General features: G+C 38.7%; 2 protein-coding genes across 2 annotated transcripts; one reads left to right on the forward strand and one right to left on the reverse strand.

The window, feature by feature from the left end:
• The first annotated feature begins 1,719 nt into the window (after positions 1–1,719).
• LOC138021657 (phosphatidylinositol glycan anchor biosynthesis class U protein-like) lies at positions 1,720–15,102 on the forward strand. The gene is made up of 12 exons (XM_068868593.1): positions 1,720–1,907; positions 3,756–3,820; positions 4,011–4,082; positions 6,159–6,221; positions 7,487–7,590; positions 8,448–8,548; positions 9,062–9,159; positions 9,868–10,019; positions 11,344–11,487; positions 12,132–12,256; positions 13,210–13,352; positions 14,059–15,102. Exons 1-12 carry the CDS (start codon positions 1,772–1,774, stop codon positions 14,170–14,172), a joined length of 1,317 nt encoding a protein of 438 aa, XP_068724694.1. The 5' UTR covers positions 1,720–1,771; the 3' UTR covers positions 14,173–15,102.
• A 4,623-nt stretch (positions 15,103–19,725) lies between these two features.
• LOC138019993 (CBY1-interacting BAR domain-containing protein 1-like) lies at positions 19,726–21,557 on the reverse strand. Its single transcript, XM_068866979.1, has one exon. The coding sequence runs from the start codon at positions 21,485–21,487 to the stop codon at positions 20,639–20,641; it is 849 nt and encodes a 282-aa protein (XP_068723080.1). The 5' UTR covers positions 21,488–21,557; the 3' UTR covers positions 19,726–20,638.
• Between the last annotated feature and the right edge of the window lie 6,274 nt (positions 21,558–27,831).

Below are 27,831 nucleotides of genomic sequence, written 5' to 3' on the forward strand. Positions count from 1 at the left end.
ATAAAAATGTTTTAAAGTCATGTAAAATTCACTTTTCTTTTCGTACTGTACTGGCATATTCTTGAATAATTTTTCTCCTTTTCCCTCTTGAAGAATTTCAATGGTGATTCGTGGATGTGCTCGGGAAAAAAATCCGAGGCCTTCTTTTCAGGAGTCGAACCTTCGACCTTCCCATTACGAGTTCGGATGCTCCACCACTGAGCTGTGAGAGCCTCCAGGGAGGCAGGACATTACTGAAACTAGATTCAGCTTGACTAGTTGAAACATTTTAACGAACGAAATTATATATGAAAAGAATCATATATTGAACTGCGGATATGAAATCAAGTGAAGCTATGATCCTCGCAGTTATGAACGCAATGTGAGAAATAACGTAGAGAAACCTGACAAATTCCGGACTCCAACGGGGTTTGAACTCTTGAACTCGCGATGCCGGTTCGACGCTCTAACCAACTTAGCTACTGAGCTTCTCTAACCAACTGGGGCCGGTTGCTCGAAGCCTGGTTAGCGCTAACCGTTGAGTTAGAGGTGTCATGAGGTTTCCATGGTATTTAACGATGGTTAGCGCTAACCATACTTCGTGCAACCCAGGCCAGGGCTTCATAGCTTAGTTGGTTGGAGCGTCGCACCAGCATCGCGAGGTCACGGCTTCTCTACGCAATTGCTAAAATTGCATTCATAACTCAGTGCAAGGATCATAGCTTCACTTGATTCAAAAATTTAAAGCCAATAAAGCTGATGAAGGCTTGTATTGGTCAGCCGAAAAATCGTTAAAAAATACATTTTCACTTTGTTTTATCAGTTGTGCAATAGTCTACTCGACTTTCATAAACATTTCAAAAATTTTATTCAACGGATCGGCTTATAACATCCCAGAGCTCAGTTTGTAAAATGTTTGAACGCCTATGTAAATCATTGATTATTTGGGATTATTTATTGGGAACAATTTGGTAAAGTATGCCTGTCAGTTTTAAAGAAAAAATTGAAGTTTAATATTTGTTTTTAAAAAAAATTAAATATAAAATTTTTTTGCTCGAGAGAATATTAAACCTAGACTAGGTTTTTGGGAGATGATTCCAATATTCCAAAATCAGAATAGCTTAAAAAGTTGTGTATGTCCTAGTGAAAAGGTACTCAAAGGAATCACGAGGCTGTACTTTAGCCTCTGGTAATTCCACCGGGAGGCGTCAGTTTAGCACATTCTTCTCTTATGCGCTATATTACTAGCGGTCGTCCCTTTCTGGATGTTAGATAAGGCGAGCAAAATAGCCGAGTGAAGAAGCCAGTCTCGCCGCGCTGTGTTTTCGGATTTTTGGAGACCATTTTGAACCCGTGTTTTTTCCTTTGTCATGCGGACTTGCACATATTTTATATTCTTCCGTTTTAAGGCTAATAAGCCTTTGTAGCCTCGCTACGACGAGCAAATTTCAAAAGGATGAGGGCAGTAGGTCTAATTAACATAAATACGAAAGAATGTAAAGATGATCGCCATTTATATTACACACTAATCATAATATTTATATGATTCCCTTTGAAGCCTGGGTGCTCCGATTTCTTTCCTAAAGATAGTGCAATCCTCCAAAGAAAGTTTGGAATTAATGGAACCCGGTAAGACGGCAGGAACTGCGTTTTTATAATAAAATCTCATGCCTTCATCTTTATTGTGTGACTAACTTGTGTGACTTGTACTAAACTTGTACTCGGTTTTTACCTTTCCGAGCTGATCTGGAAACGAAGAGGTGCAAAAGGCTTGGGTACTACTGTGTCCAATATGGCGGACTTCGGAAGAGTTTCCCCGTTGTTCTTGTTGGCTTTAATGTCGCGCTTATTCCTCATCTACAGTCCAGTGAAGTTCTGGCTAATCAACAGAATAGAGCTTTCAACTCCTTTGACTTCGTGGAGTAGAGGTACCCTTCTGATTAATGACCCCTTTCACCGCCAAGGGCTTACCTATTGACGAGTAAAATCGTCTGGCCTTAGACAGAGTAAAATCTATAAGTGTCAATGGCATTTCCGGTGGTGAAAGGTTGAAACTTGAATCAAGTGTTATATTGAGCTTTTCCTCCATCTCCTTCACCCCTCTCACATGTGAAGGCTCCTCTTCGTCATAACCCTTTCGCCCATGAGGGTGGGACGCTGAAAAACGCAGACTGCAGTCTGTGCAGACAGTCTGTAAAATGAAGATTAGGTTAGCATGAATTAGGACTAAATAACATTCGGTTAGCCTAATTCCCGGGGGGTGGGGGTACTTTAGGAATTTCTGGGTGGGGATGTGCCGCTGGGACCCTGGAACCCTTAGCCTATACCAGAGCTACAACGTTCAGCTGAATTTTGCTACCCTATACTAGAGTAAACTCCCACCGATTTCCGTCTAAATACCGATACTTGAGAGTTAATAATATCCAGAAGTTTCTCATGATAGCCATTTATCGACACTGTTGAGGCTGAGTTGCGCAAATTTAAACTTTGCCGACTCGACTTTTTAATATTTTTGAGCGGGAATTTCTGGTTTCCATAGTCTTGATAACACCTTCAAGCGACTGGTCAGTTTCGTGAAAAATGACACCCTATTCTAGACCCAAACGCTCTGATTTATATATCCTATGCCAGAGTAAACTGCTTGAAAACCAAACCCTTCACAGCGGTACATATAGCCCATATATGGCAGTACCCCCCCCCCCCCCCCCCCCCCCCGGGGCCTAATTAGGCCTAAATAACATTCAGGTTAGCCTTTTTACGGTTAGCTCTCAATAATAGTGAGGGTAACGCCATATTTTACCCCTGGTCTGCACGGTCTGCACAGTCTCCAGTCTGCGTTTTGGCGTAAACGTTGAGGGTTTACTCACTGACAAGTTAAGGACGTTCGCGCCCAAAATGTTCCCATGTACTGTTTTTTTTTTAAACTTGCCACGCAGAAAGGTAATGATCTACTTTTGCCAAAAAGGCAAAAAAACATAGGGGTTCACTGTGCTCGTTTTCAAGATCATGAGGTGCACTTTTAGAAGATTGCGTTACTTTCAGACGATCTTAGCTTACAACTGTCAGCAATAAAAAAGCTACATTAGTGAAATTTAGATCAGGTAAGCATACTCAATTCAACATAACTATTATTATATAACTAAATTAACCTTTGCAGCTGATGTCTTTTTCTGAGGTGAAATAGACCTTGAAAAATGATACATATTAGTCTAAGAAAGAAAACTTTGGTCACAGGAGAGCATAAAAGGCGAAATATTTGTAACTTCTCATGCACAGATTTTTTTACCTTTTTGTTAAAATGGACAAAATCAGAAAAGGAAGTGATCTATGGAAAGAAAAATAGGGGTCACCGAGCATTCAAGAGAGTAAAATCGCTACAAAGTTCTCAAAGCGATGGTATATTCGCACTGTCACGTCACTGAAAATTGTTGTTTTATATTTAAAAGTTATTATGTCTCTCCTTCTCTCTGAACCTCTTAATAATTTTGTCACTGTATTCCTTTTGCTCATATTAATTTTTTGTTTTGGGTTACATACTTTGTGAGCCTGTGGTATTTTATACCCTAGACTCCACACAATAGAAAACAATAGAATTCAATATAATTCAATAGAATTTTGTATGAGTTAAACAACAATAATTAATTATCATTGACTTGATGTGCCTATCAACTTTGATGTTAGGCTTGGAAAATACATGTATTTTATTTGTCCTCCATCAATAACATGTGGCAAAATTCTAGTATTTATTTCTTGAGACACACATTTTCTTGTTTTAGTCCAAGAAGGCCTCTATCTTGTTAAAAATGGAGTATCACCATACTCTGGAGATGTTGTACATGAGGTAAGGATACAGCTTGAAAAACTCGAGACATTTGAAAGACTCATGAAGACGTGGATGAGAATATTACAGTAATATGATGTGGTTGCTCTAAGTAATTAATAAATCGCATTATTGTATCTTATGCACTTTTTAAAAATTACTGTAGAATTTCATTTGTAATGAACTATGTGCCGGAATTTCTTCTTTTAAGAGTCCCTTGGTGTTGGCAGTTTTCCTTGGACTACAGCAAGTGTCTGAGTTACTCTTCCCGCTTTTATTTGTGGTGCGTGTTTTTTTGAAATCATTTACAATGGAATCAGATTGTCTTGGGATCTTGTCCTTGTTTATTTCTTTGTTTATGTATAATAAATTTTTTACAATGACTGCAAAATTTTTGGTCGCTCATTGGCTAATTTTTATTGTCAATAAGCGGACAGACACATAAATTTATACTTTATGCGATAATGACGTGATATTGCTTACGTCAGATTGAAGTTTCTCGCATTTTTGTCCCACGTTCTTCTCGTTTTTTGACTTAATTTTGATTGCTCTCCTTTTTTGTTATTGTATTAATTGATGTCAGTTTTTCATGCATTTGTCCTGTTATTGACAATGAATTTTGTCATAACATTGTCAAAGTACATGTAGTCTGCAGATCCACTCGGCTATCGCCTCATGGATCCACAGCTACTTTGACAATGTTATGACAAAATTCATGATAAATAACAGGACAGACACATGAAAAACTGACATCAATTTGTTAAATTGTTTGTTTTCAGTTCTCTTGATATGAAATAATTATTGTTTAACCCATTGACTCCAGGAAGTGAGACTTGATAGATTTTACTCTTTCGCACGCCAGGCAGTTTTACTTGTCAATGGTAGATGGTTCAGGAGTCAATGGGTTTAGTCTTTCTTTTTCTATTGTCAATTGATTAAAAAGAGATTTGGTTTATATTTTAACATCAAAATAATGTGACATGAAGGAATGATCATCGCATGTACAAAGAAAAGTTCAAGCAGTGGCTGCAGATGGTTCTTTCATTTCTTCTACAATCCTCATTTTATGAGCATTTAACAAAAAATATTGTGTCACAGAAACACAAAGTCATACACAGTAAGGCTTAGCCTACCAAAAGTAACCTGCTAGGGGGTGTCTGGAAAACCCGAATAGTGAATAGCGAATAGTCGCGAATAGTGAATAGTACGAACAGTGCGAATAGTGACGAATAGTTGCGAATAGTGACGAATAGTCTTCAATAGTCACCGTCTTATGCTGAACAATCTCGTAATCAAAGCAAATAATATGTTCACCTGACGTCGAAAGAGAGTTTCGTGCATGCTTTTACAAACACTCTAAAGAAGAACAAACGTCAAAATGCAAAAAATATAAATCACTTTCATTAATACATCAAGCTCATGATCATCTCCTCGCACAGTGGCGCCCGAACATAAATTTCATCATCCTCATCTGTGCTCTCCGATCCGATCCGGCGAGACACGTTCTGTAAAAAGGAATAAAATCAAAATGTGAGGCAAGTGGTTTGTGATTAAAGAGTCAAACGAGCTACTCTGATAACCGTTGCGTTAATTAATTATACAAAAAGCAACAGGATTTCAGTGCATTTATTACCTTTTCTTCTCAGGGCTCAAGCTGTCCTTCGCCGACACATCTCTGCTTTTTTAGCGGGAAAATCCCATCCAACGTTGCTGCGCGGTTTTCGTCATTTCGTCACAACCCCCCCCCCCCCCTACTGCACCCTTATTTGCCACTATTTGTTACTATTCGTCACTATTCGTGACTATTTGTCACTATTCGCGACTATTCATGACTATTCGCCACTATTCGCACTATTCATACTATTCGTGACTATTCGCTGTTCGGTATTCGCGACTGTTCGCTATTCGCCATTCGGGTTTTCCAGACACCCCCTGCTAGGAACAGATGAGGCTTTGTCCTTTATTTGATAGTGTATTGCACCTGTATTGAAGAGAGCTCAAATTCCTTTGAAACCACCTAATTTTCTGGTTATTGTATTATTGACCAGGAAAAGGTGAGGAACATTCCTTCATGTCATTTTTAAAATCCTAATTTAAAGGCGCTTTTAAATGTTTCAACATTTTTGGCCTGGCAATGTGTCAAAAGAATTTAGCAACCCATATTGTATGACATTCATCTAACATTTTTGGGTTGGTGAGTATTGGATAGAGTTTTTGTTGAGTGCTGAATGTTGAACATTATTTTTAGCTGAATGCAATAATGTTGGAGCATGTGACCAGGGCTTAATTTTTCTTTCAATTCATTTAACAAGTGAGATCATTACTTATTTGATCTTACTAACAATAGTGGTATTTTTAGGTAGGTGATCTCCTTATTGGTTGGCTTCTTTACAAGCTTGCTGTTCTTCACTGTAATATGCTGGTAATGATGTCATACTCATTGATGATTATATCTTAGAGCTGAAAAAATTATTATTTTGTTACCATGAAAGCGACCAATTGCAATTATTGAAGGAAAAGTTAGGTACATGTATTCTTTACTTTTTGGGATGTCCCGAAGGGTAATCCAGTCCTGTAGTCATTACAAGTGTCTTCTATAAATTTTATTACTACAACCCTTGAGTTCTATGATAATGGTTTTTCATTATTTTGTGTACTTTGTGTAGAAGTATTTTTACAGCAACTCTTGATCAAAACAATTCTGCAACTGAACAGTAAAATTGCTCAATGAACTGTCAATAATTCTTTAGCCAGGCTTCAAGGATAAAAATGATAAAAGCATTTATCTTATTTTAGTGTCTTTTGTCCCTACTGACTTCATTGTGTGTATATGGAACTTACAGTCCTTTTCTGAAATTTGGTGCTGTTCAATTGCGGCCGAAAATTTGGCAGCAAATGGGCAAAAGAATATTATTTCTTTTTTTCCCAGTTAATAATAATCTTTGTGTCAAGGGGTTTATAACTTATAACTCCAAATAGTTAATTTTACACACTCACTGCTCACTCTACGTCTTCAAAAGGGGTGCACTGGAGGCATAGTGGTGTAGCAGTCAGTGCTGCAGTAATTCCAACCCCAGGGTTGCAGGTTCATGGCCTAGCTTAGTCACAGGGTTCTTTTTCTTAGGGGCATTACTAAACTGCTAAACAGCAAAACACCAAAGAGCAGCGAAACAAAGCACCAAAACACCATGTATGACCCCAGCATGCATGTACATTGAATACTAACCGACAAAGGCTGGATTAGTGAGATTAAATATTGCTTTAAAATGTTATTGCTTTCAATTCATTGAGATTAAGATTAGGATTCAGATTAAGACTGAGGTTAGGAGCAATGATGTTTTTGGCCTAATTAGGCCTAAAAAGATATGTACATGTAATCTCAAATCCAACCTTTGTCAGTTAGTATTCAATGTATGCTGGGGTCATACATGGTGTTTTGGTGCTTCGTTTCACTGTTTCGTTGACAATGTCTCCCTCAACCCCGGTGCATGAATGGGTACCAGCTACATACTGCTTGGGATAACCCTGTGATGGACTTGCATCCCATCTGGGGGGGGGGGGGGGGGAGGAATCGCTATGCCCTCAGTTGCTTAATGCTACTTAATGCTACATTATTTTGAAATGTTGAGATGTTCTGGAAAATACATGCGTTTGTATACTCAGTTTGTTTTTTTTCCCCCTTGGCAGCAAGAAGAGCAGACAAAACACTTAAAGCACTATGCCACAACCGCAGAAACTGTCCTGATCAAGGAAGAAAGTTTAAATGACGTACCCTTGTTAGTTTCATCCATGTAAGTTTTGCGTGTTTAGTGGGCTACTACATGTCTTTTATCATGTCTCTCAGATGGTATGTGCACTGTGATTGGCTAATTTAATGGGCAGTCTTCTACAGTACCACCCTCTAGTTTGAATCATGCAAGCATCTATTTCAAAAAGCCAATAAGATTTATCAGTTTTTCAGATTTTCATACATACCAATCATTTGTGGCAGCTGAACATTCTGCTTGACTTCAACTTAAGTTTCTTTCCCGTGCACCTGATTACCTCAGATATATTTAATGTCTTTCTAACCTTGTTTTCTCAGTCTGTACTGTAAGTTACATATCCTCTTTTTTCCCCGTACATGTATGGCCTGTGTGCTTCGTGCAACACAAATAAATGTAGTGTGCAATCCTTATCCCGAAAAAAATCATGACCCATAATTTGCTGTTTCTGTCATAATGTGGTAAAGCATGTGAAAGCAGACCACAACACATACTCCCATAAACACTCTATTGGCTTGGCCCAACAGGGCCTTTCAGAGTCAATGTTACAAAATATCAGCACAATGCAGCACAGTCAGGAATTCCAACTTAGGGCACCTAGGCCAGTAGACTATTGACAAGGCTACCATAGCCAGCATTTTGAAAGCAGGGAATATCGAGAAATTGTACCTCTGGCTAGTTGTTAGGATAGCTCTTGAACTCAGGAACTGCATCTCGCAAGTGGGGTGCCCAGACACTGAACCAATCTGCCTGATGTGCCTTCTACCCTTCCCCCAAGAATTTTTTTTTAAATATTTGCATTGTGTAAGTTACAGTCAACTTAATCAAAGAATGGATATAGTTACAGTTAGATTGAAATTTGTGTTTTTTTAACTCCTTTCTAGTTATTTGTTGAATCCTTATACCATTGGCTCATGTGTTGCACATTCTACTTTGGTGTTCACAAATTTATCAGTCACAATAGCATTATTCTACGCCATGAAAGGTTGGTTGCTATCAATAGGTAATTTTTAAACTTTTCATTGGGGCTGAATCATTTCTAGAAATACCGGTACATGTAGAAAGATCATGTTTGGCAGGTTTTCAGACAAATTCTTCAAATGATTCAGGTATTAATTCTTTTAATAATTTGAAAACTCTTGGAAACTTTCGAAAATTTATGGGAAAATGTCTGATTTTCATACTTAGAGACAATGAATAAGAATAAATTAAAAAGGATAATAGACATAGAAGGAGGAACAGGGAATGAGTATGTTGACAAATAGGACACCACAGGAGGAACTGCTGAATATCGGTTGACATCTCTTCCCACTTGTCCAGTAGCCTAGAACCTGGAATTTGCCCATTATGAAAAAAATGTTGTTTAATTTAATTTTTTAAATATATATATATTATTAATTAGTGGAATGATTAATATTAATGTTTTTTTGGACAGCAGGCATTGAGAAAAGGATTAAAAAGTCAGAGTGCTCACAGACATTCTCTGTTCCTTTTTCAGGAAGTCTTCTTCTCAGTACGCTTGGCGTTGCTCTTGGGGCTTACCATTCTCTGTATCCTATCACTTTGTTACCTCCAGTAGTACTTATACTAATTAAGGTACTTTATAGATTGATCAGGACGTAAACCTATCTTAAAAAAATTTTCATTCTTGAGTGTTTTGAACACATTTTGAAGTAAAGTCTTGATTCTTTTTCATGGGCTATTGGTTTTGTTAGTGGTCCAGCGTCAACTTTTTACAGTCTGTTTAGATGATCTTAGATAAACCAGCCTGGGATTTCATTAACATTTGAAGTTGGCGGTTGGTTTGAGTAGCGTAAAATGACTGCAATAATGTCAAAATGGATGCTGATCTTATGTTTAAACGAATCTGTCTATAGTAAACAAACCTTTGATTGAAGAACGAAAATACTGTAGCGTACTTCTCTGAGTGAAGAAGCCGGCACTTTTTGTTGGCTGCCAATATTGAAATCACTGATAAACATATGTGCAAATAATAATGTTAAAAACAAATTTATGTACCCAAGACAAGAGTGCTCACAGGCTAAGAAAGGAGGGGTTTCTGCACCTTTCCAGCCTCTCTTTCTCTTAGTCCCACCCTGTTCATAATACAGAGGAGGAGTAGAAGGAGGTTTAACCTTTGACCTTTTTTCTAAGTAGAGGTCATTATTTCTACATAAATGCAGTATTTTTATTTTGATGATTTTCAATAAAAAGCATGCTATTGTATTGTAAGCTTTATGGGTATACCTTGCTTTTGTAATATCATTATATCGTTTGACACTCCACTGTTTTCTTGTGTTGCAGGTTCAGTCTGTTGAGCTTGAATTCAACAGGAAGGTTGTTGTTTTTGCCTTCAGTATTATTGGTTCTTTTGTCATGTGGACAGCGTTCTTGTTGGTATTGTCATATCAAATGTTCAATTCCTGGGACTTCCTCTTAGCTACTCATGGATTTATGTGAGTTCAACTGCAATGTCATTTAAAGGAGACATACATGTAGTTTTTGAGTGCAGGTAGAATACAGACCCACTGACGCCAGTACTGCCCTCCATTGACGAGTGAAATCATCTGGCGTTAGACAGAGTAAAATCTATAGAGTGTTGTTCCCAGGAGTCAATGGGTAAAAGGAGACATACTGTAGTTTTTGAGGGGAGGGTAGAGGTTGTTAATCCATTGACTCCTGAACTGCACCCCATTGACGAGTGAAATAATATTGCCTGTAGTAAAGTCTTACTCCCAGGGGACAATGGGATAAGGGCAGTGTGGATGAGTGGTTGGAATCCAAAGGTGCTATTTTGAAATCCAAGTCCTGTTTACATGTATATCACCAACTGGAGCTTTTTGTAATAAATGTAATAAGTAAGCTTGGCAGATCTAGAGCTACATGTACTTTGTAGATCTGCTGCCGTGAAATTATTATTATTATTATTATTATTATTATTATTATTATTATTATTATTATTATTATTATTATGTTTACTGTTTCAACACTTCTTCAGTGTCATAAACAATAAGTGGGTGGCCTTTCACCTGATGGCATAATCATGTCTATCATACAATTATTTGTGTTTTCAAGTGGCAGTATTATTGATTAAGAACGACGCTCCTGCTTTTTTGTCCAAGTCTCACACTGAGGTGAAAAAAGCAGAGGCCGAGGGACACAGATTTATAACAATGGGGCAAATCCTGGTGGACAAACAAAAGAAGCAAATTGACAGATTTTTTGTTTTTGTCAACCAGAATTGTTGTGATGATGCAACATGAAAGTCACCTATCCCTTTAGGGATTTCACCCATTTTTGTCAGTGTTCAAGAAGTTTAGCCGTGTAGCAGGCACTCTGGCGAATAATAATTATTTTAGATGCTTCTTTCCATTGGGGTTGGTAAAAATTTGAATGTAATGGCTGCACAAAAACCTGGACTGTATCGAGACTGAAGTCAAAAGAGAAAGCGAAGAGGGAGGGGGCGAGGTAAGGAGCGAGAAACCGTCAGCAATCAACCCCACAAGATTTTTTGAAACCCCATTCACTAGCGAACTGGGGAAATATCGTTCCTGGTTGACTCATAAATTGTGAAAAAAGCCCCTCCTTTTCATCACCCTCTCGCCAATCGCTTTCTCTGTTGACTTCAGTCCAGTTTTTTGCACGGTCATTACATTCGATCAATAATTTTTGAAAAGTCAAAATTCACCAAACCATCGTCTGTGCAGGCTACATGAAGTTCCACTATTGTTTTCCACAATATTCATTCATATACGACTCACCAACATTAGTTTCTTTCAGTCTTCAGGTGTCGGATCTTACACCTAACATGGGTCTGTTTTGGTATTTCTTCACTGAGATGTTCGACCATTTTCGGAATTTTTTTCTTTGGGTTTTTCAATTGAATGCCTTTATCTACTGCATTCCCTTGACTATCAAATTGAGGTATGGTTGTCTTTCTTATCTTTTCTTGCAGATCACGAGACTTCGTTAACTTAACGTTAACCTGTAAACGTTTATTTACAATAACTTGCTAAAATTCTCAAGATACCTCACCTGCATTTGAAAGCAGTAAAGTCTATATGATCTTCATATCTTCCATACACCTTATTCCAAAATGGCCGCCATTTTAGTATTCTTTTGTTTCTATGCAAAGTGCCCTTATGGCATTCCTTATGGCCTCGTTCAGGGTTAAATATTCTTTTGAATTTTATGTTTGAAAGCGAGGTCATAAGGGCCAATTTGCATGGAAACAGAAGAATACTAAAATGGTAGCCATTTTGGAATAAGGTGTATTATTTTTACCTTGAGCCAAACTTGCTAGTTTTGGCAGACCATGTGCAAAACATGAAGCAAAAAAATGTATTTTAATCTGCATGAGCAAATGTGACTTATTGTGTGTGACAGAGAAAGCGATCGAGATAGAAAGATAGAGATAAGTCTTCTCTTTTCAGCACACTTGCTTATTGAATTCACGTTCCATGCAGAGTAAAATAAGATAAATTTATGAAGTTTCTGTCGGCTAAAATGCCCTGTTGTTGTATGTCTTTGACTATTTAAAGTAATGAATTACATTCGTTTTCACACAGGAAAAACCCCACATTACTTGCCTGTATGATGTCTTCTGTGATGGCTGTTATGAAGTCCTATCCAGCTTTGGGTGATTCCGCGTTGTCGTTTGCCCTTCTTGCGCTGTGGGCGCACGTGTTTCCCTGTAAGAGAAAAAATTTGCCTTCTGATGTTATTAAACAATAGAGTGTCTTATTAAGCCACTTAACTGCAATAAACTCAATTGCAGTGGATGTCAAAAAATCCACAAGGAATAAATGCTTACAGATCAAAATCTCATTTACACTTTCAAACAAATTTTGGATTTCTAAACACAGTAATGCTTCCGAAGAATAAAACGTAGTTAAAACCTTTGTTTCCCATTAATTCTCCTGTTTACGTCATGAAACTGGGCTTTGAGAGTTTAGTTGCTGGAAAAAAGGAAAGGGAAGGAACTTTATTTAAGTGTCTAGTCGTTCTAGCGCTGGAGCGCTAGTTGGGGACACTGTCAACTGAAATTAACAATCAACGCAAATCAAGTCAAATGTTGGTTTTTGAGGAGAGGGGACAACCGGAGTACCCGGAGAAAAATCTCTCGGTGCAGAGTAGAGAACCAACAAACTCAATCCACATATGGTGGGAGGCGAATGCTCTCACCACTGCGCCATCCTACTCAGCTCTAAAATGTTATTTTTGGGGTTCGCTGTATTTTCCTTACGCTTAAAAACCATAATTTCGTTTTTAAATCGTAGTTATTTGATCTCCGTCGCTTAAATCAGTTGATACTGTAATATTGTTTGTCTTCATCATTCTCAGCATCACGATAAACGCAAACATCCGCTTCAGCATCAACTTCATCAACAATAATAGGCTAATTTTTCCCCCGTTTCTTTTTTAACAATTTCTTTAAATATTTATAGTGTCCAGAGTGTAGTACTTCACGCCATTATCACCATTAAGATCGACAATGAAGACCAATATCACCTTACACTTAGTCTTATTATCAAGATTAATATCAGACAGCAAAGAAATGAGGACATGCAAGAAATTGTTTGGAAATCAATACCGAGCTACGACATAAAAGAAATCAAGTGACAGCCACTTTCTTTCGTTTTGCAGATCTGAGGAACACCTTTCTGGTATCGTGTATGCTTCTCTGTAGCTCATTTCTGGCCCCAGTCTTCTGGCATTTATGGATTTACGCGGGCAGTGCCAACGCTAATTTCTTCTTTGCTACAACACTCGCATACTCGACAGCTCAGGTAACATAATTCGCGTGAATCAAGGTCCACGCCGCTTAAGCTTAAAAAATCAAAACACTAGGGAGATAGTGAAGTTTAAAGCCAGAAGCTTGTAGTGTCTTTGTTTTGTTTAGAACGCACTCGAGAAGAAGGCCCGAGTGGGATATTAACAGAGCGTAGTGAAGAAATCCAGTCAGTGATCAACGCCTTATCATCCACGAAGGCTTCGTCAGTTATTTTAGTAGTAGTGATATTAATGAACTTTGTCAAGTCTGTAACTTTCACACCCGATTATTTCCTCTTTCAACCAATGATACAATTTTTTTTGTGGCGTTTTCGTTACCATAGGCTACCTCATTTTCCCGACTGGTCTACTGTATTTTCAACCAAGACCCTCCTCACACAACTTCCTCATTGTTTTCTTCCTCGAATGACAGATTCGGCGAAAACTTCAGCTCGTTGAAGGATCATTCTGTCAGAGCTGTTCTCGTGCTCTTTTTCGTAATTCAAAGAAAGCACCTTAACTTCCACTTGAACGTGGCAAGTCATACATCGAAAAGTAAACTTTTTGCGAAGTTGGAATTATATTGTTGGAAACCCATGTGGTAACCTTTGACAACAAAACACTGCGGCCTGCTTCAATCATAACTAAGTTTTGATTGACACAGGCTTTAAATTGATGCTTTAAAGTGCGAACTTATCGGCGATCATTTGCGTTTACTTGCAGATCCTACTCATGTCGGATGTGTTATTCGCGTTTCTTCGTCGTGAATATGATCTTTACCATGGGATATACCCACCCATCATGCAAGGCGAGCCTGGTGTCGTCATTTTGCGGTGAAGAAGGGAACTTGAATTCTGACGGAAATTGTTAGACATGGAGAAACGGTGTGAATGAAACAAGTGCCACAGCCACACAAATTGATAGGAAAGATGCCTCTGGGCTGTTAAAATGAAATGCAGTTGGCTATCTCTGATACATGTCATGAGCTGGGATAGAGACGACTGAAAGAGAATTTTGTCATGAAACCCAAAATAGTTCCCGGAAGACCATTTTCAGGGTTTTTGGGAGACGTGTTTGAAATGTTACCAGGTTCAGATTCGTAATGGCACTAAGGAAACAAGGTGTGTTACTAATGTAACGCCCTTTCCCTGTTGATGCTCTTAAATGCGAATGAAATGAATGTACTTTTGAAGTTCGGTTGTAATTTGAACGTAATTTAAAGTACCATCTCACCTCTGCGATGCCGGTGCACCGTCATGGATTCGCATATTAATAACAATTACAAATAATGACAATAATAATAATAACAATAATAATAATAATAATAATAATAATAATAATAATAATAATAATTTGTTTGTTTGTCCACGGTGCACCTTGAGAGCGCTCAGGAGCTCGTTCAACATGTGTCCGTGCATTCCGAATCGAATTGGAATTTGGCAATGTTGGTTTTTCTGGAGAGTACCCGGAGAAAAAACCTCTCGGAGGGGTGCGCCACCCCTGCTCCCCCGTTGAATCCCCGCCTGAAGCCACCTGAACTTTTCCGGTGTCTACAACAGGCAGTTGCTTAAATTGTCTGTCATTCGTCCATACATTTATCGACTCATTTACGGGAACACATGAGCCCAACAAATCGACCTGCTCACAAATGAGTGGCTTTATATCTAAGTCGGTAGAGCATTGTACCGGCATCGCAGTGGTCACGGGTGCGAATCCCGTTGAAACCACTTGAATTTTTCAGGTATCCATAGCGAAGATATCGATGACGTCACCTATTGATATTAGGGAGCTTAAGCACGCGCGTTTTTGAGACGCGGACGGCGACCGGAAGAGAACGTCTCGCGTGCCGCGACAGTGGTGTCTCCCAGATTTTTGTACTAGTCTTCTCTAATAGATAAACGATACTTAGCAATGTAAATGTGGTTGTATGAACACAAGTTAAAAGGGAAAACAGCTCACTTCCGGTTACCGTCCGCGTCTCAAAAACGCGCATGCTTAAGCTCCCTTTTAATGTGCCAACCAGAGCCTTATTAGATGCCAAAACAAAGGGTTCTTTTGCTCGGTGGTTGGCAAATTCGAATATCAAAAGAAATTTGACGTCAATGTTTGTAAACAGATATCTTAAATTGTCCACATAAGTGCGAGGATGACATCTGTCACTTAAATGCGCTTATAAGCAACGACGACGTTGTCAACTGGGGAAACGTTGTTTACATTTCTTGCCAAATTAGTACAAGGCTAGTGTTTTCTAATCAGTCAGGAGATATTTAAGTACTGAACATTGAAAGTGTATTGCGTGATGAGCCATCTCAGGGCGGCTTTGCGGTTATCAACCATGCCTTCTACCTCTGCGACCCGGCCCCACTGTCGTATGTGGGCAGAGTTTCAGTCGATCTCAGTTTTTCTCCGGGTACTCTAGTTTTCTTCCCTCATCAAAATCGACTCTCAGTTAATTACGTCCAACTACGGACGGATACCCTCGATAGGGATTATCTCTGGTATTCTTCCCTTTCATCATCATCATAATAATAATAATAATAATAATAATAATAATAATAATAATATAATAATAATAATTATTTCTCATTGAAGTGAATGAATAAAGTTGGCATTATTCATGATAATAATAATTATTATTATTATGACTATTGTTATTATTATCTCTGGAAACTTGAACGCGATATAATGGATAATCTCTGAGCAATGTTTCTTTGAAAATTCGAAATTTGTCTGTGATATAACGATATTTTCATCAGTAAAGGGATTCCACATTACCATTTTCGAGTTTTAAACTTGGTAATGAACGAAAAAATTCCTCTAAACGCCCTAAAATAACGAACGTGACATAGCCCCTTTAAAATTGGAGATTTAACTATGTTCAACAAGTTCTTGTACCTTTTGAAGTCATTTTGTAAATAGCATGGTGCCTTTTGTGAGCAAACTTGTTTGATAATAAAACAGAATGTAAATGATGACATCATAAAAAGATTCCTTATAAGGAACCCGGCCCCCTGGGAGCGAGAGCGTTAACACTCGTCAACGGGGGATCCCTTGAGGGCCAGCTACGTATGTCACATCTACCTTTTTGCGTCTTGTGAGTGTCATTCGTGGATTTTACTCTGTGTAACCCCACACGAGTTCACTTGTCAGTGGGGTATCTCCTAATGAGCGAAATTATAAGGTCTTGTAAGAAAATTATAAGTCTTCAGCTTGTTGTGTTTGTGCTTGTAATTTATGTAGAATTTGAATCTCTTGTCCTTATTAATCTTTTTGTAATTTAAAATATATATGTAAACAGTGCTCGCCTAGCGCCTCGACTAGCTTTTGCTAACTGCGGGCACTGAGTAGTGCATATTTCTTTAATATTTCTTTCTTCAGTACAAACAGAGCTGAAAACTTGTGAAAGAAGTCGTTAAAAAAACTTGTTAATTCGTTCACACCAGCAAATAAGACTTGTAAAGGCAAAAATCGTCAAAGAAAACTTGTCGTTCATACACATGAGCATATGAACATTGCCAATGACACTTGTCAAGGAAAAATTCCTCGTAAAGTAGCAGCTGTTTCTCCTGAGTCTTTTTAATGTTTACTCCCGTTTTATCGATAACGAATGTTGTTCCAATTCGCCACCATTCTTATCGTTTTGGCCTTTTGTAAACGAGTAAAGCAATCCTTGAATGTAGCCGCTTACGTATCCCTTCATGTACGCTTCCTTGTCTTGTGACTCTGGTATTGTCTTGAGAACATGCTCCACTATACCCTTGACGTATCCCAATTCGTATCCAATCGTGTAACCTTCAGATGCCCTTATTCCAAGGTCTTTCAAAGTTCTCTCCACTTGTGTCATTGCCATTCGCACGATGTCAGCATCACGGCTGTCCTCCATGTTGTTTCTACTTCCATTGACATTAAAAATCAACATTTCCGGATCCATTTGGTAATAAACGGACAATATGTGTTACTTTCCAAACTTTTATTTCTTGAGCTCCACAAATGGATATTATCTTTCACCGAAAGTTATTTGCGACGGACGAAACCTAACTGTTCTGAGTGTACTGAATGTTTCTTCGATTCTAATTAATGATTAAAAATATGAGATATCAAATATTTACAACCTTTTTCAAATGATCCATCTTCTAATCTGTTTTGGTTGTAAACGATTTATTCGGTCCCCTTATCTCGTCCCGCAAACTCACAACCAAAATACCTCAGATGGATTTGGTGAAGGGGTTATAGGGTACTTTCGTGAGCCGTGATCGGACCCTGTTATTTCTCGTGGAACGATAATTTTCTTTTTTCTTGCATTGTGAATCATGATTTTATTAATTAATGTGAAGCGTGATTGAAGCGTTTTTTGTTTTGTGAAATGTGAATTTGCTTATGTCCCTGAAAAAGAATTATCTGCTACCATAAAAATGAAGAGCTATCTACCCCATTTCCGGATACAGCTAGTGGCTGCCGTACTGAATCGTTATCGACCCTGACTTCCTATCAAAGGTCAAAGAATCTGGGGATGAACCTGTTCCCAGGTATGGTCGTCCAAATGTTTCAATATTCGCTAAATTCTATTCGCTGTCGCTAAAACTCATTCGCTGTCGCTAAGACTCCTTGGCTGTCGCTAAGACTCATTCGCTATCGCTAAATTTGCATTCGCTATCGCTAAATGTCATTCGCTGTGGCTAAATTTCATTCGCTGTCGCTAAAAATTAACCGCTTCACTGCGTGCAGAAAATGACAAAACACGTACGAACAGCAAAACGGCCTGGAAACGAATTGCGTGAGGGTCGGCCTTGGAGGTTTCTAACAATATTTTGCAACAGCGAAGTTGATGTAGTAATGACGAATACGGGTTTCAACAAAACACTGACCCCCGGTCAACTGACCCCCCTACTGACCCCCCTACTGACCTCCTATAAAATCAATGGGAAAATGAATACTGCTTACTTAAGCCTCAAAAACCCTTTTTAAACAGCATTGTTCAGCAATATTTAAGTCTAAGCACCCATTTTAAAAAGGTTAGCTTACATGAAGTAATCGGCCATCACAACAATAATCGAAAACTAACCTTTTTAAAATGGGTGCTTAGACTTAAATACTGTTGAACAATGCTGTTTAAAAAGGGATTTTGAGGCTTAAGTAAGCAGTATTCATTTTCCCATTGATTTTTTAGGGGGTCAGTAGGGGGGTCAGTAAGGGGGTCAGTTAACCGGGGGTCAGTGTTTTGTCGAAACCCGACGAATACTGTTAAATGTCAGCGAATATTATGTTTTCATTTTAGCAAATGCAAGTTAAGTTAATTCAGTACTAGCGAAGGAAAATTTGCAACAGCGAATGAGCTTTTGCGACAGCGAATGCGGTTTAGCGACAGCGAATAGAATTTAGCGAATATTGAAACATTTGGACGACCATACCCACGGTCTTGTGGGAACAGTTTCAATATGGCGGAGGGTTCGGAAGTCTTGGAAATCACATGTCCAGTGACCATCATACTCAATTTCTATGTTTTGGATAAAGAAACCAAGTGCACAAAGAGAAGAACCAGAAGAGGATGAAAAGGTTAGTGCCTAGGAATCGAGTCAAGAAGTTGGAGGCTCCGAGAACACGATCGGGACGTATCATAAGAACGTCATTTAGGGCTGTTTTGTGGCCATAAGAGTTAAGGTTAAGGCCTCAGTTATTAAGCTGTTCTCACCTCCGTGAAATTGCCAAATTTTTGTCCGTTGTTCGAGAAATGCGGTTTTTTAGCGCGTGAAACGCGAAAAGCCCGATTTAGTTTATGTGAAACGTGATCTTAACCCCCTCTTTGGTGTTGCTGTCACGGATAACGTGGTTTCTCTCATCTTTACTGTTAATGCAAGTACTTAAAAGCAATATTGAGATAAATGTCTTAGAATTAAAAGAAGATAATAGGCCTGTTTGATTGTTTTCTGGACAAGAGGAAATGAACTAATCAGACAGAAAGGCTTTTCCGTTGGCGATGGAATGCGTTTTGGAAACCTCGTGTTTTAACTGATGCCAAATTGGCATCTCTGAATTGCAGATTTCACGGAACACTGTTTTTTTTCCAATAGGTTAAACATGTGAATTGTCAACTAAACACAGAAACATTTTTGGAAGGTAATTTTAGGTAAGTACCCATTTTAGGTGACTGGCTATAAATTCTTGTGCCTCACAGAATCGATGGTAAGTTGATTGCAGGCGCTTTTCCGCGCTTTAGCGCCAGCTGCCCGTATATGTTTTCCGCTGTGATTGGCTTATTTGATTATCTGCGTCTACTGTGATTGGCTACAAAAAGTTTACGGCTCAATAAATTCCACTCAATTGAAAACAATGAAAACTTCAAAACTGTTGCAAAACTCCTGTTAGAAAGAACCATGATTACTGACAAAAACATCCACAAGAAAGGTAACTATATTTCGAGAAATTTTCAGACTGATTTTAATAAAATTCTACCGCTAAATAAGTATATAGCATTTACCGAAAATGCAGTTAAATAAATTTAATTACCCAAATATGCGTTTTTGCGTCTACCCGTCTTATGTGTTGTTACAATAAAATTTGATTTAAAATTTGATTTAAATTTCGATGTAATATTAATTGTATTTTATTTGTTGACTTAAATATCTCACGTTTTCATTAAGGTTAGCATATTTACATCTGTGCGTATCTTGTTATGTTAAAATTTAATGACCTTATACCTTTGTGAAAACCTAATATGGAATGCCGTTTGTATTATAAATACTTCTTGTCATATATAAAACTTATAAAACTTAACTTTGGCGGGGTACTGGGTTCCAATGGGCGTATTGCTTGACAAGTTTTATTGCAACAAGTTTTATATATGGCGTGACAAGTTTAATATTTTCAAACAATCAAGTGAAGCTATGATCTTCGCAGTTATGATTCATTTCATATACCATTCATCATTTTCAAACAAGTTTTATATATGGCGTGACAAGTTTCACATTTTCAAACATGTTTTATATACGACGTGACAAGTTTTATATTTTGTAGCAAGTTTTATGTATAAGCTAAGATGTTTTATTTAAAGAGCAATAAGTTTTATATATTTAATGATAAGTTTTATATATGGCAAGAAATATTTTTGATACAAACGGCATTCCATAAACCCTCAGTCAACAGATTTCAATGCATTCAGATCTCAACTTGGTTTGCTACTGTTTGCATTGACCTCACATTTATACACTGAGTTTCTTCTACGTGTTAAAAATTTTATTCCTGTTATCCTTGAACTTGAACAATTCCATACTTGCGGGGGTTAAAGTTCATTCAGCGTTACTCAGTATTACATAGTTCGATTCAGATCCACATCACTTTCGTCTTCAACTTCCTCCAACACATTTTCCAATGAGGGACCTTTCCCGTGGCGTCCCGATAAAACGGGTAGTGAACCCCACTGCTGAGGTTTAAAGGTCATGGAGTTGTTGAATTCGCCCAAATCGGCTTCCTCGTTTACGCTTATCAACCCTTGGTAAGCTTTGGTATAAAGTTCCATTGAACGAGCCAACATCTCCATTTCGCCGATTACAAATTCGGTTAAAATCTGCTTTACATCCCGGATTTTTTGACTCTCAAATTCGTTCATTTGCTCACGAAGAACTCGCATGGACCGATTGGCCTCACCAGAGGCCTTTTGAAACTCGGTCTGTGCTTTTGCGATCCGTGTGCGGTCAGTGGATTTCGTTTGCACTTTCTCGAGGCTTTCGAACGACTTGACCTCTCGTGTAAACAGCGAAGAACTCACTTTAACGTCGTTTCTTGCTTGTTTGCATTTAGTATCGTAAACTGTAAACCCTTGAACAAGTTTTCCCTCTATTCGACTGACTTCTAAATCTCTTTGATCCTGAATGGCGGACAAACACTCAGACAAACTCGTAAGACCTTGTTTCATTGACGGAGACTCCTCCTCGGCGTAAGCAGTTATTGTTTTGGCAAGTTCATCGCCTTTGTCCCTTAATTTCGCTGTTCCTACGGCGTAACGTTGAAGCATGGCCGCTATCTTGGGAAAATGAGTTTCCACAATGACTATTTTTCTGTCTACAACTTTCGTTTGATGCTCTGTCGCCTTTACGGAGGCTTTCAGATCAGGTAATGATCCTGTGAAATTTCTGTCGTCTCTGTTAAGGCGAGCCATTTTATTGTCGCGTGGTCTCTTTTGTTTATTCAAATTATTTTGACAATGCAAGAGACAGCAACGGCTAAACAATGAAATTTGCATTCAATAAAATATCTCTTGCGTTACGTGTGACACGAACTCTTGTGTAACAAACGCCAGTTGCTTGAGGGGGGTATAGATCGTTTTCACTGTCACGCAATTAAAAAATATATCGAAAACCATCCAGTGGAAAAAGTCAAGAATTCGTGATGTTGTAGAAGATAAATGAAGAAGACACTTCGCCAAGTTTTAGGCCCGTGCGTTTCCCCAAACTTCAGATATTCGTCGAAATGTTTCGCAGAAATTTATAGCCTGTTCCAGGCTCTCAGATAGTCGAGAAAACGAAAAGAACTGCGTGTGAAAAGCGAGTGGGGGCAGAGCCCAGTATGAAAACGCCATGTTGGTGCACATTGGTTCACATCTGATGTGCACCAATGGCGGCCGGAAAATAGTGTCAACATCTGTTACTTACTTTGGCTATCTAGGCGAGTGATCATCTGTACTGAACAGACAGCTATTTACTTAAGCACTTTTTCTAATGCTTTAAATTCTAAAAAGGCTCAAAACCATGAGATAAATATATATTTCTCAATAAACTTGATCGTCGCCTAGTGTCACGCACCGCTATAACTCAGAAATTCAAAATGCTCTGGTTTCCAAACGAAGCACGCTATTGAGCTTTAAAATTGCAAATGGATACAAATTTACCGCCTCTTATGCCTGATGAGGATAAAAACTTTCGTGGCTCTTTAGTTTTGGATTTTAGAAAATGATGACGTCACGTGAAAACGATCTATAGGGTATTATCGTGATCCATGATCTGACCCTTCTATTTCTCGTGAAACGACAATTTCTTTTTTCTTGCATCGTGATTTTATTAATTAATGTGAAGCGTGATTGAAGCGTTTTTTGTTTTGTGAAATGTGAATTTGCTTCTTATGTCCGTGAAAAAGAATTATCTGCTACCATAAAAATGAAGAGCTATTTACCCCATTTCCGGACACGGCAAGTGGCTGCCGAACTGAATCGCTATCAACCCTGACTTCCTGTCAAAGGTCAAAGAATCTGGGGACGAACCTTGCCCAGCTTAGAAACAGAGCCGCAGAACACCTTTAGAACAGAAAAAAAACACAACAAACACGTTGCTGTTTGTCAGTTCTGCGCAAAAACGTTGCTTCGCAAGGCAAACTTAGACCTCCTAAAACTAGCGAAGAAGAGGAAAAGTGTGTGACCGGCGCTATTCCGAGGTAACGTGTGCGTCTAGTTTGTTAAATGCAGGGGTGGATAGTGAATTAGTACGCCGTAGAACTGGGAATTTCCTGGCAAAGTTTGTGCCATTTTAGGTCGCAAGTGTACACTGCAAGGTTGAAAGCGAACCAAAAGACGAGGTCGCCCCCTTTGAGCGAGAATTTGAATTTGGAAAAAGAATGGCCCTTTCTGTTTTGGGGAGTTTGATAACTGTACCGTTACATTTACTAAAGAACAATCGTCGTGGGCTCACCTTGTCTTTAATAAGGACCTTTTGAAGACCTTTTTTGTAAGCCAATCGCTCACAAATGCTTCCTTTAAACTCTTCCATCTCGTCCAAACACTTGTTTTTAGCTGTTAGCAACTTCGGCGCCCGAAAAAAAATTCATTTGAAACCTGACATTTCCGGTTCAATTTTCCCCACCCCACGCAGGCAAGGGTCAAATTCCCCACTCCCCGGGCACAGAAGATAGTCAAATGCCCGAAGTTGAAGTTTCGATTTGATCGGCGCATTATTACCAAACGCGCCGTGGTTTTCAACTCTTTTTTCATTGGGTTTCTAAACCCATCCACCTGACCAGAATAAGGTGCTCTGGTTGGGTAAGAGCTGCGTGAATAATTAAAGAGTGTGAGAATTACTGTTGAATTGATAATTCTCAACTTGTAGTGTTGTACTTTGGCGGCTTTTGTAAGGCCACTTGTAAGACAGCTTACCAAAGCCGTTGCAGTTAAGACTGTTTCTACAAACGTGTGTAAGAATGCTTACAAACGCCATGTGTAAGACTGTTTAGAAACAAACGTATATTTGAACTGCAGAAATTGAAATACAATATAAAAGACTTGAACGGGGCTCGAATCCCGGACCGGTATGCGACTGCTTGCCCGATGTGAAGGAATCTGGAATCGGGAATCCAGCAAATGTGGGGCTCCAGAGGGTGGAATTCGGAATCTTTTCTATGGAATCCAGAATCCACAGATTTCAAAGGAATCCACGATGCATTTCGGTGGAACCTACGAGTTCGGAATCGGATCTCCGTGACTCGGGATCCGGAATTTATGGGCTGGGATCTGGAATCCGAGGGCCACCAGGCTTCCTTTACATAGGACGAGACTGCGCTGCATTGCTCCATCAACTGAGCTGTCAAGCCAACTTGGAGCCGCTAATCACTTGTGAGTTCGACTAATTGACCTTAGTCATTCGTTCACCTTTTGCGGGGTATCATACATTTGTCCCTCTCTTACGGGATATTAGTCGAACTCACAAGTGATCAGCTCCCAGTTGGCTTGATAGCTAAAGCCCTGTTTACAAGAAGGGAGGGTTACCCTAGCGCCAGAGGTGATAGGGTAACCTTACCGGCACATTTTTGCTTGGAAGCTCGGGCTATCTTTGACTCGTCTACCAGGGTAATCCTAGCAGTAGGGTTACCCTCCCTTCTTGTAAACAGGGCCTGAGTTGATGGAGCGGTACAGTGCAAAAATTGCACCCCGGTCCGCATTGGCCGTTTCAATCCCCGTTCAAGCTTGCGGATTTTTCAGGCTTTCTTCTAACCCCTAAAGTTGCTGCTTATAACTGCGATTATCTCCAACTCTCATGTATTTTATATCATTCTGTTTTGAAATCACCCTCTCAGTTGATTAAACTACGCTCCTGAAACGATGCGTCTCTTTGTTCTTCGCCCACGAGGGCCCTGGTATGCTAATGTACATTAGTACACGGAAAAGAATATGAGGAGGGCACTGGAGCGCAAATGGTGATCTTCAAGAGAGAATCATAAAAATTGGGTTTTATCAAACGAGCTGATAAAGATCGAATAATTCGACCTTTGTCAACTCGTTTGATAAAACCAAATTTTCATGTTCCACCGACGCAGCACCACAGTTTCTTTAGAAACTAGAAGTTGTTTTTCGTACAAGAGAGAATGTTATGTAATCCAGAGCAGTGCTGTTAACACCATGATTACCTCAGCTAAGCATGAATATGATTCACCCACAATTCGGGAAAACTCGGAAAGCACGCGAATTCTATTTACGATAGTAAACTTAAGACGATTTGCCCTCAATTGATTCACTGCTTTCAATTCGGTCCAATGCTTCAATGCTCTCAATGAATTTCAATCAGCTTACTAGTGTACCTAATAGGTAAAACGAGTGCTGCCCAGGTGTTATTGTAGCCTGTTCCAGGCTCTCAGATAGTCGCGAAGACGAAAAGAACTGCGTGTGAAAAGCAAGTGGGGGCTTGGGTCGAGGCGAGGCCTAGTGTCTAGTGTTACTGAAGACTGTGTATCTAACCAGAACATAAGCATTACAATTGGCAAGTGAAACTATAGTATCGGAGTTGAATACAGTACACGAGTGCTTTTTTTTGGTAGATTGTGAAGTGCTTCAAAAATACAACAACAACAACAATTTCTCGACGACAAAGTTCGTTTATCATTATTCCAGTTATCTTTAAAGTGCCCCTAACCCCAAAATGTTTTTTTCGCTAAAATGAATCTTTGCACTTGTTCGAAACGCATTGCGGCAATTTTTTCCTTTTTCTAACAAATTCTGCCATTTTATAGGTTTCGAAAGTTGCGAAAATCCAAGCATCTTTAGTTCACGACCGAGTCAGAAGGGGAATGGGCCTATTCCTGATATGACGTCACAATCTACTTTGCATGCATGTTTACAAAGAGTTAATGCAATGTAAATCAGTTTGAGACGTCACATCAGGAATAGACCCACTCCCCTTCTGACTCGGTCGTGAACAAAAGATGCTTGGATTTTCGCAACTTTCGAAGCCTATAAAATGGCAGAATTTGTTAGAAAAAGGAAAAAATTGCCGCAATGCGTTTCGAACAAGTGCAAAGATTCATTTTAGCGAAAAAAACATTTTGGGGTTAGGGGCACTTTAAGAAAGTTATGACATTTTTTAATTTCGAAAACATCTTTCGATGTTACAAACATCATCGTCAGTTACAAAATATTTGAAAAACTGTTAGGACTTAATCACTTTGGAGAATATTTTTTTTCCAAAAGTTAAGAAGAGAATATAACAACAACAACAACAATTTGTGGATGATAGAAAAGAGTTTTGTATCATTTTTGTTTTTGTTTGGTCTGGACAATAGTATTTTTGCCACTGTATATCAGTGATGCTTTTGCTTTGGGGAGAAATTCCTGGATTTCTTCGTTAGTGAGTTGTTCAAAGACGAGAGGGTTTTCATTTCTGTTCAACTGATATAATGCATGAAGCTTGTCATAAAAAATAACCAATAAAATCGGTTCTTAAGTGCAACAACAACAACAACAATTTCTCCATGACAGAAAGTTTTGTGATCATTATTCGAGTTGTTTAATGAATTTGGACAATTTTCTCGAGAAGTGAAGAAGAAAATATAACAACAACAATAACAATTAACAATTATTGGGTGAGGTTGAGCATGTTAGCGATAATTATCAAGGCCAAAGTTTGTGTTATCTGCAGAAGCCGAAGGCTGAGGCGGATAACACAAACTGAGGCCTTGATAATTATCGCTAACATGCGAAAACCGAATTCAATAATTGTTTTATTATGCATATTCCTGAGCTGAGCTCCGCCATGACAAAAGTGATCAAACTGCTGGTTAGTGTGTTAGGTGACGTCACTTCTGCATGCATAAAACTATTGTCTGTAGGTATGACGTCAATTCTACATATATAAAATCTATTGTTTGTAGGTATGACGTAAGAGAAACAGAGCAAGCAAGAATTAGCTGCGTGCTTATAGCCAATCAAAATCCAGCTGGTAACACCAATGTATGATAATAACAATTTATGGATGATGGAAAGTTTTCCATTATTGTTGTTTTTGTTTATCTGGACAATATTGTTTTTGCTATTGTATATTATTGTAAAATAAAAATTCGAAGAACATCAAAACGCTTCATGACAATAACATAAAAGAGAAACTCATCACATGACCATAGAAAAAGTATAGTTTCCTAACCTCAACGATGTCAACACGGACGGCGACCGGAAGTGATTTTTGCAAAGACAGTGACGTCACACGTCACAGACGTCAAGTCACAAACCTCAAAGAGGGGGACATTGGGGTGTATTAGAAACGGCAAAACCGACGAAAAAATCATCCAAAACCGCAAAAAAATTCGGCCAAAAACGAAAACCGTATACAAAATCGTCAGAAAACCGATACAATGGTGACAAGTGTGGCGTACAGAGCAAACTACACTAACACTTTATTTCATCAAAGTATTTGTGAAGTCATGTACTTGTCTAAAGCCTTCATATCTTTTAGTACCTGCTAAAATCATAGGCTTTATTTCTGCTGCTCTCTCGAGCCCGGACTTTGTGGGCTCATTTTCCGTAAAGGAATGGTAATGGAGCCCAGTTAACTTAGGAGAATTTGCACACAAGTTCTCTCTAAAATTGCAATTTTGCAATCGCAAAAAGCTATAGCTCTGGAAACTTCAATCAAAACTCTCTAATTGAACATTTCTATTTGATAACTAAGACCTGACAGTTTGGAGATTCGAATGGAATGTTTAATCTTGGTCTACTGACATGCGATTGCATTGAGGAAGCTAACCGGTACTGTTTGTTCCTTGTTTTACATGGCAGCAGGAACTTGCTCAAAGGTTAAATGTGGTAATACACAGATAAGATAAAAACTAGCGATAAAATTTTCCGACGTTTCGATCTCGCTGAGATCATTTTCAAGTTTGAAAAAAAGTGAATAAAACTTTGCCTATAAGAAGTAAAATCACACGTGAGAATATTAAAAGCGATAAAAATGTGGAAACATGTACTAAGCGTTACAAAAGGTAAGTGATAAAAATTAAAAAAAGGGCTAGATAACAATAGGACAAAAGCTTTACAAAAGAATATATGAAATACTCCGAGCTATAAAAATAACTTTGCACGGATGGAGTCAGACTGCGTGTTCAAAGTTGGCTTTAGTTCTTTTATAAAAAGCATCTCATAAATTAAGCAGTCAAATTTGCTCTGGCACTTCCGTAAGATCTTGAAACTACGAGATATGTCCCTTGGGTCCCTCCCATGTTGATCTCTGACGTGTTTCCCGATGGTAGATCCCC

Source organism: Montipora capricornis, chromosome 10, assembly GCF_036669925.1.
Source record: "Montipora capricornis isolate CH-2021 chromosome 10, ASM3666992v2, whole genome shotgun sequence".
NCBI classification, from domain to species: Eukaryota; Metazoa; Cnidaria; class Anthozoa; order Scleractinia; family Acroporidae; genus Montipora; species Montipora capricornis.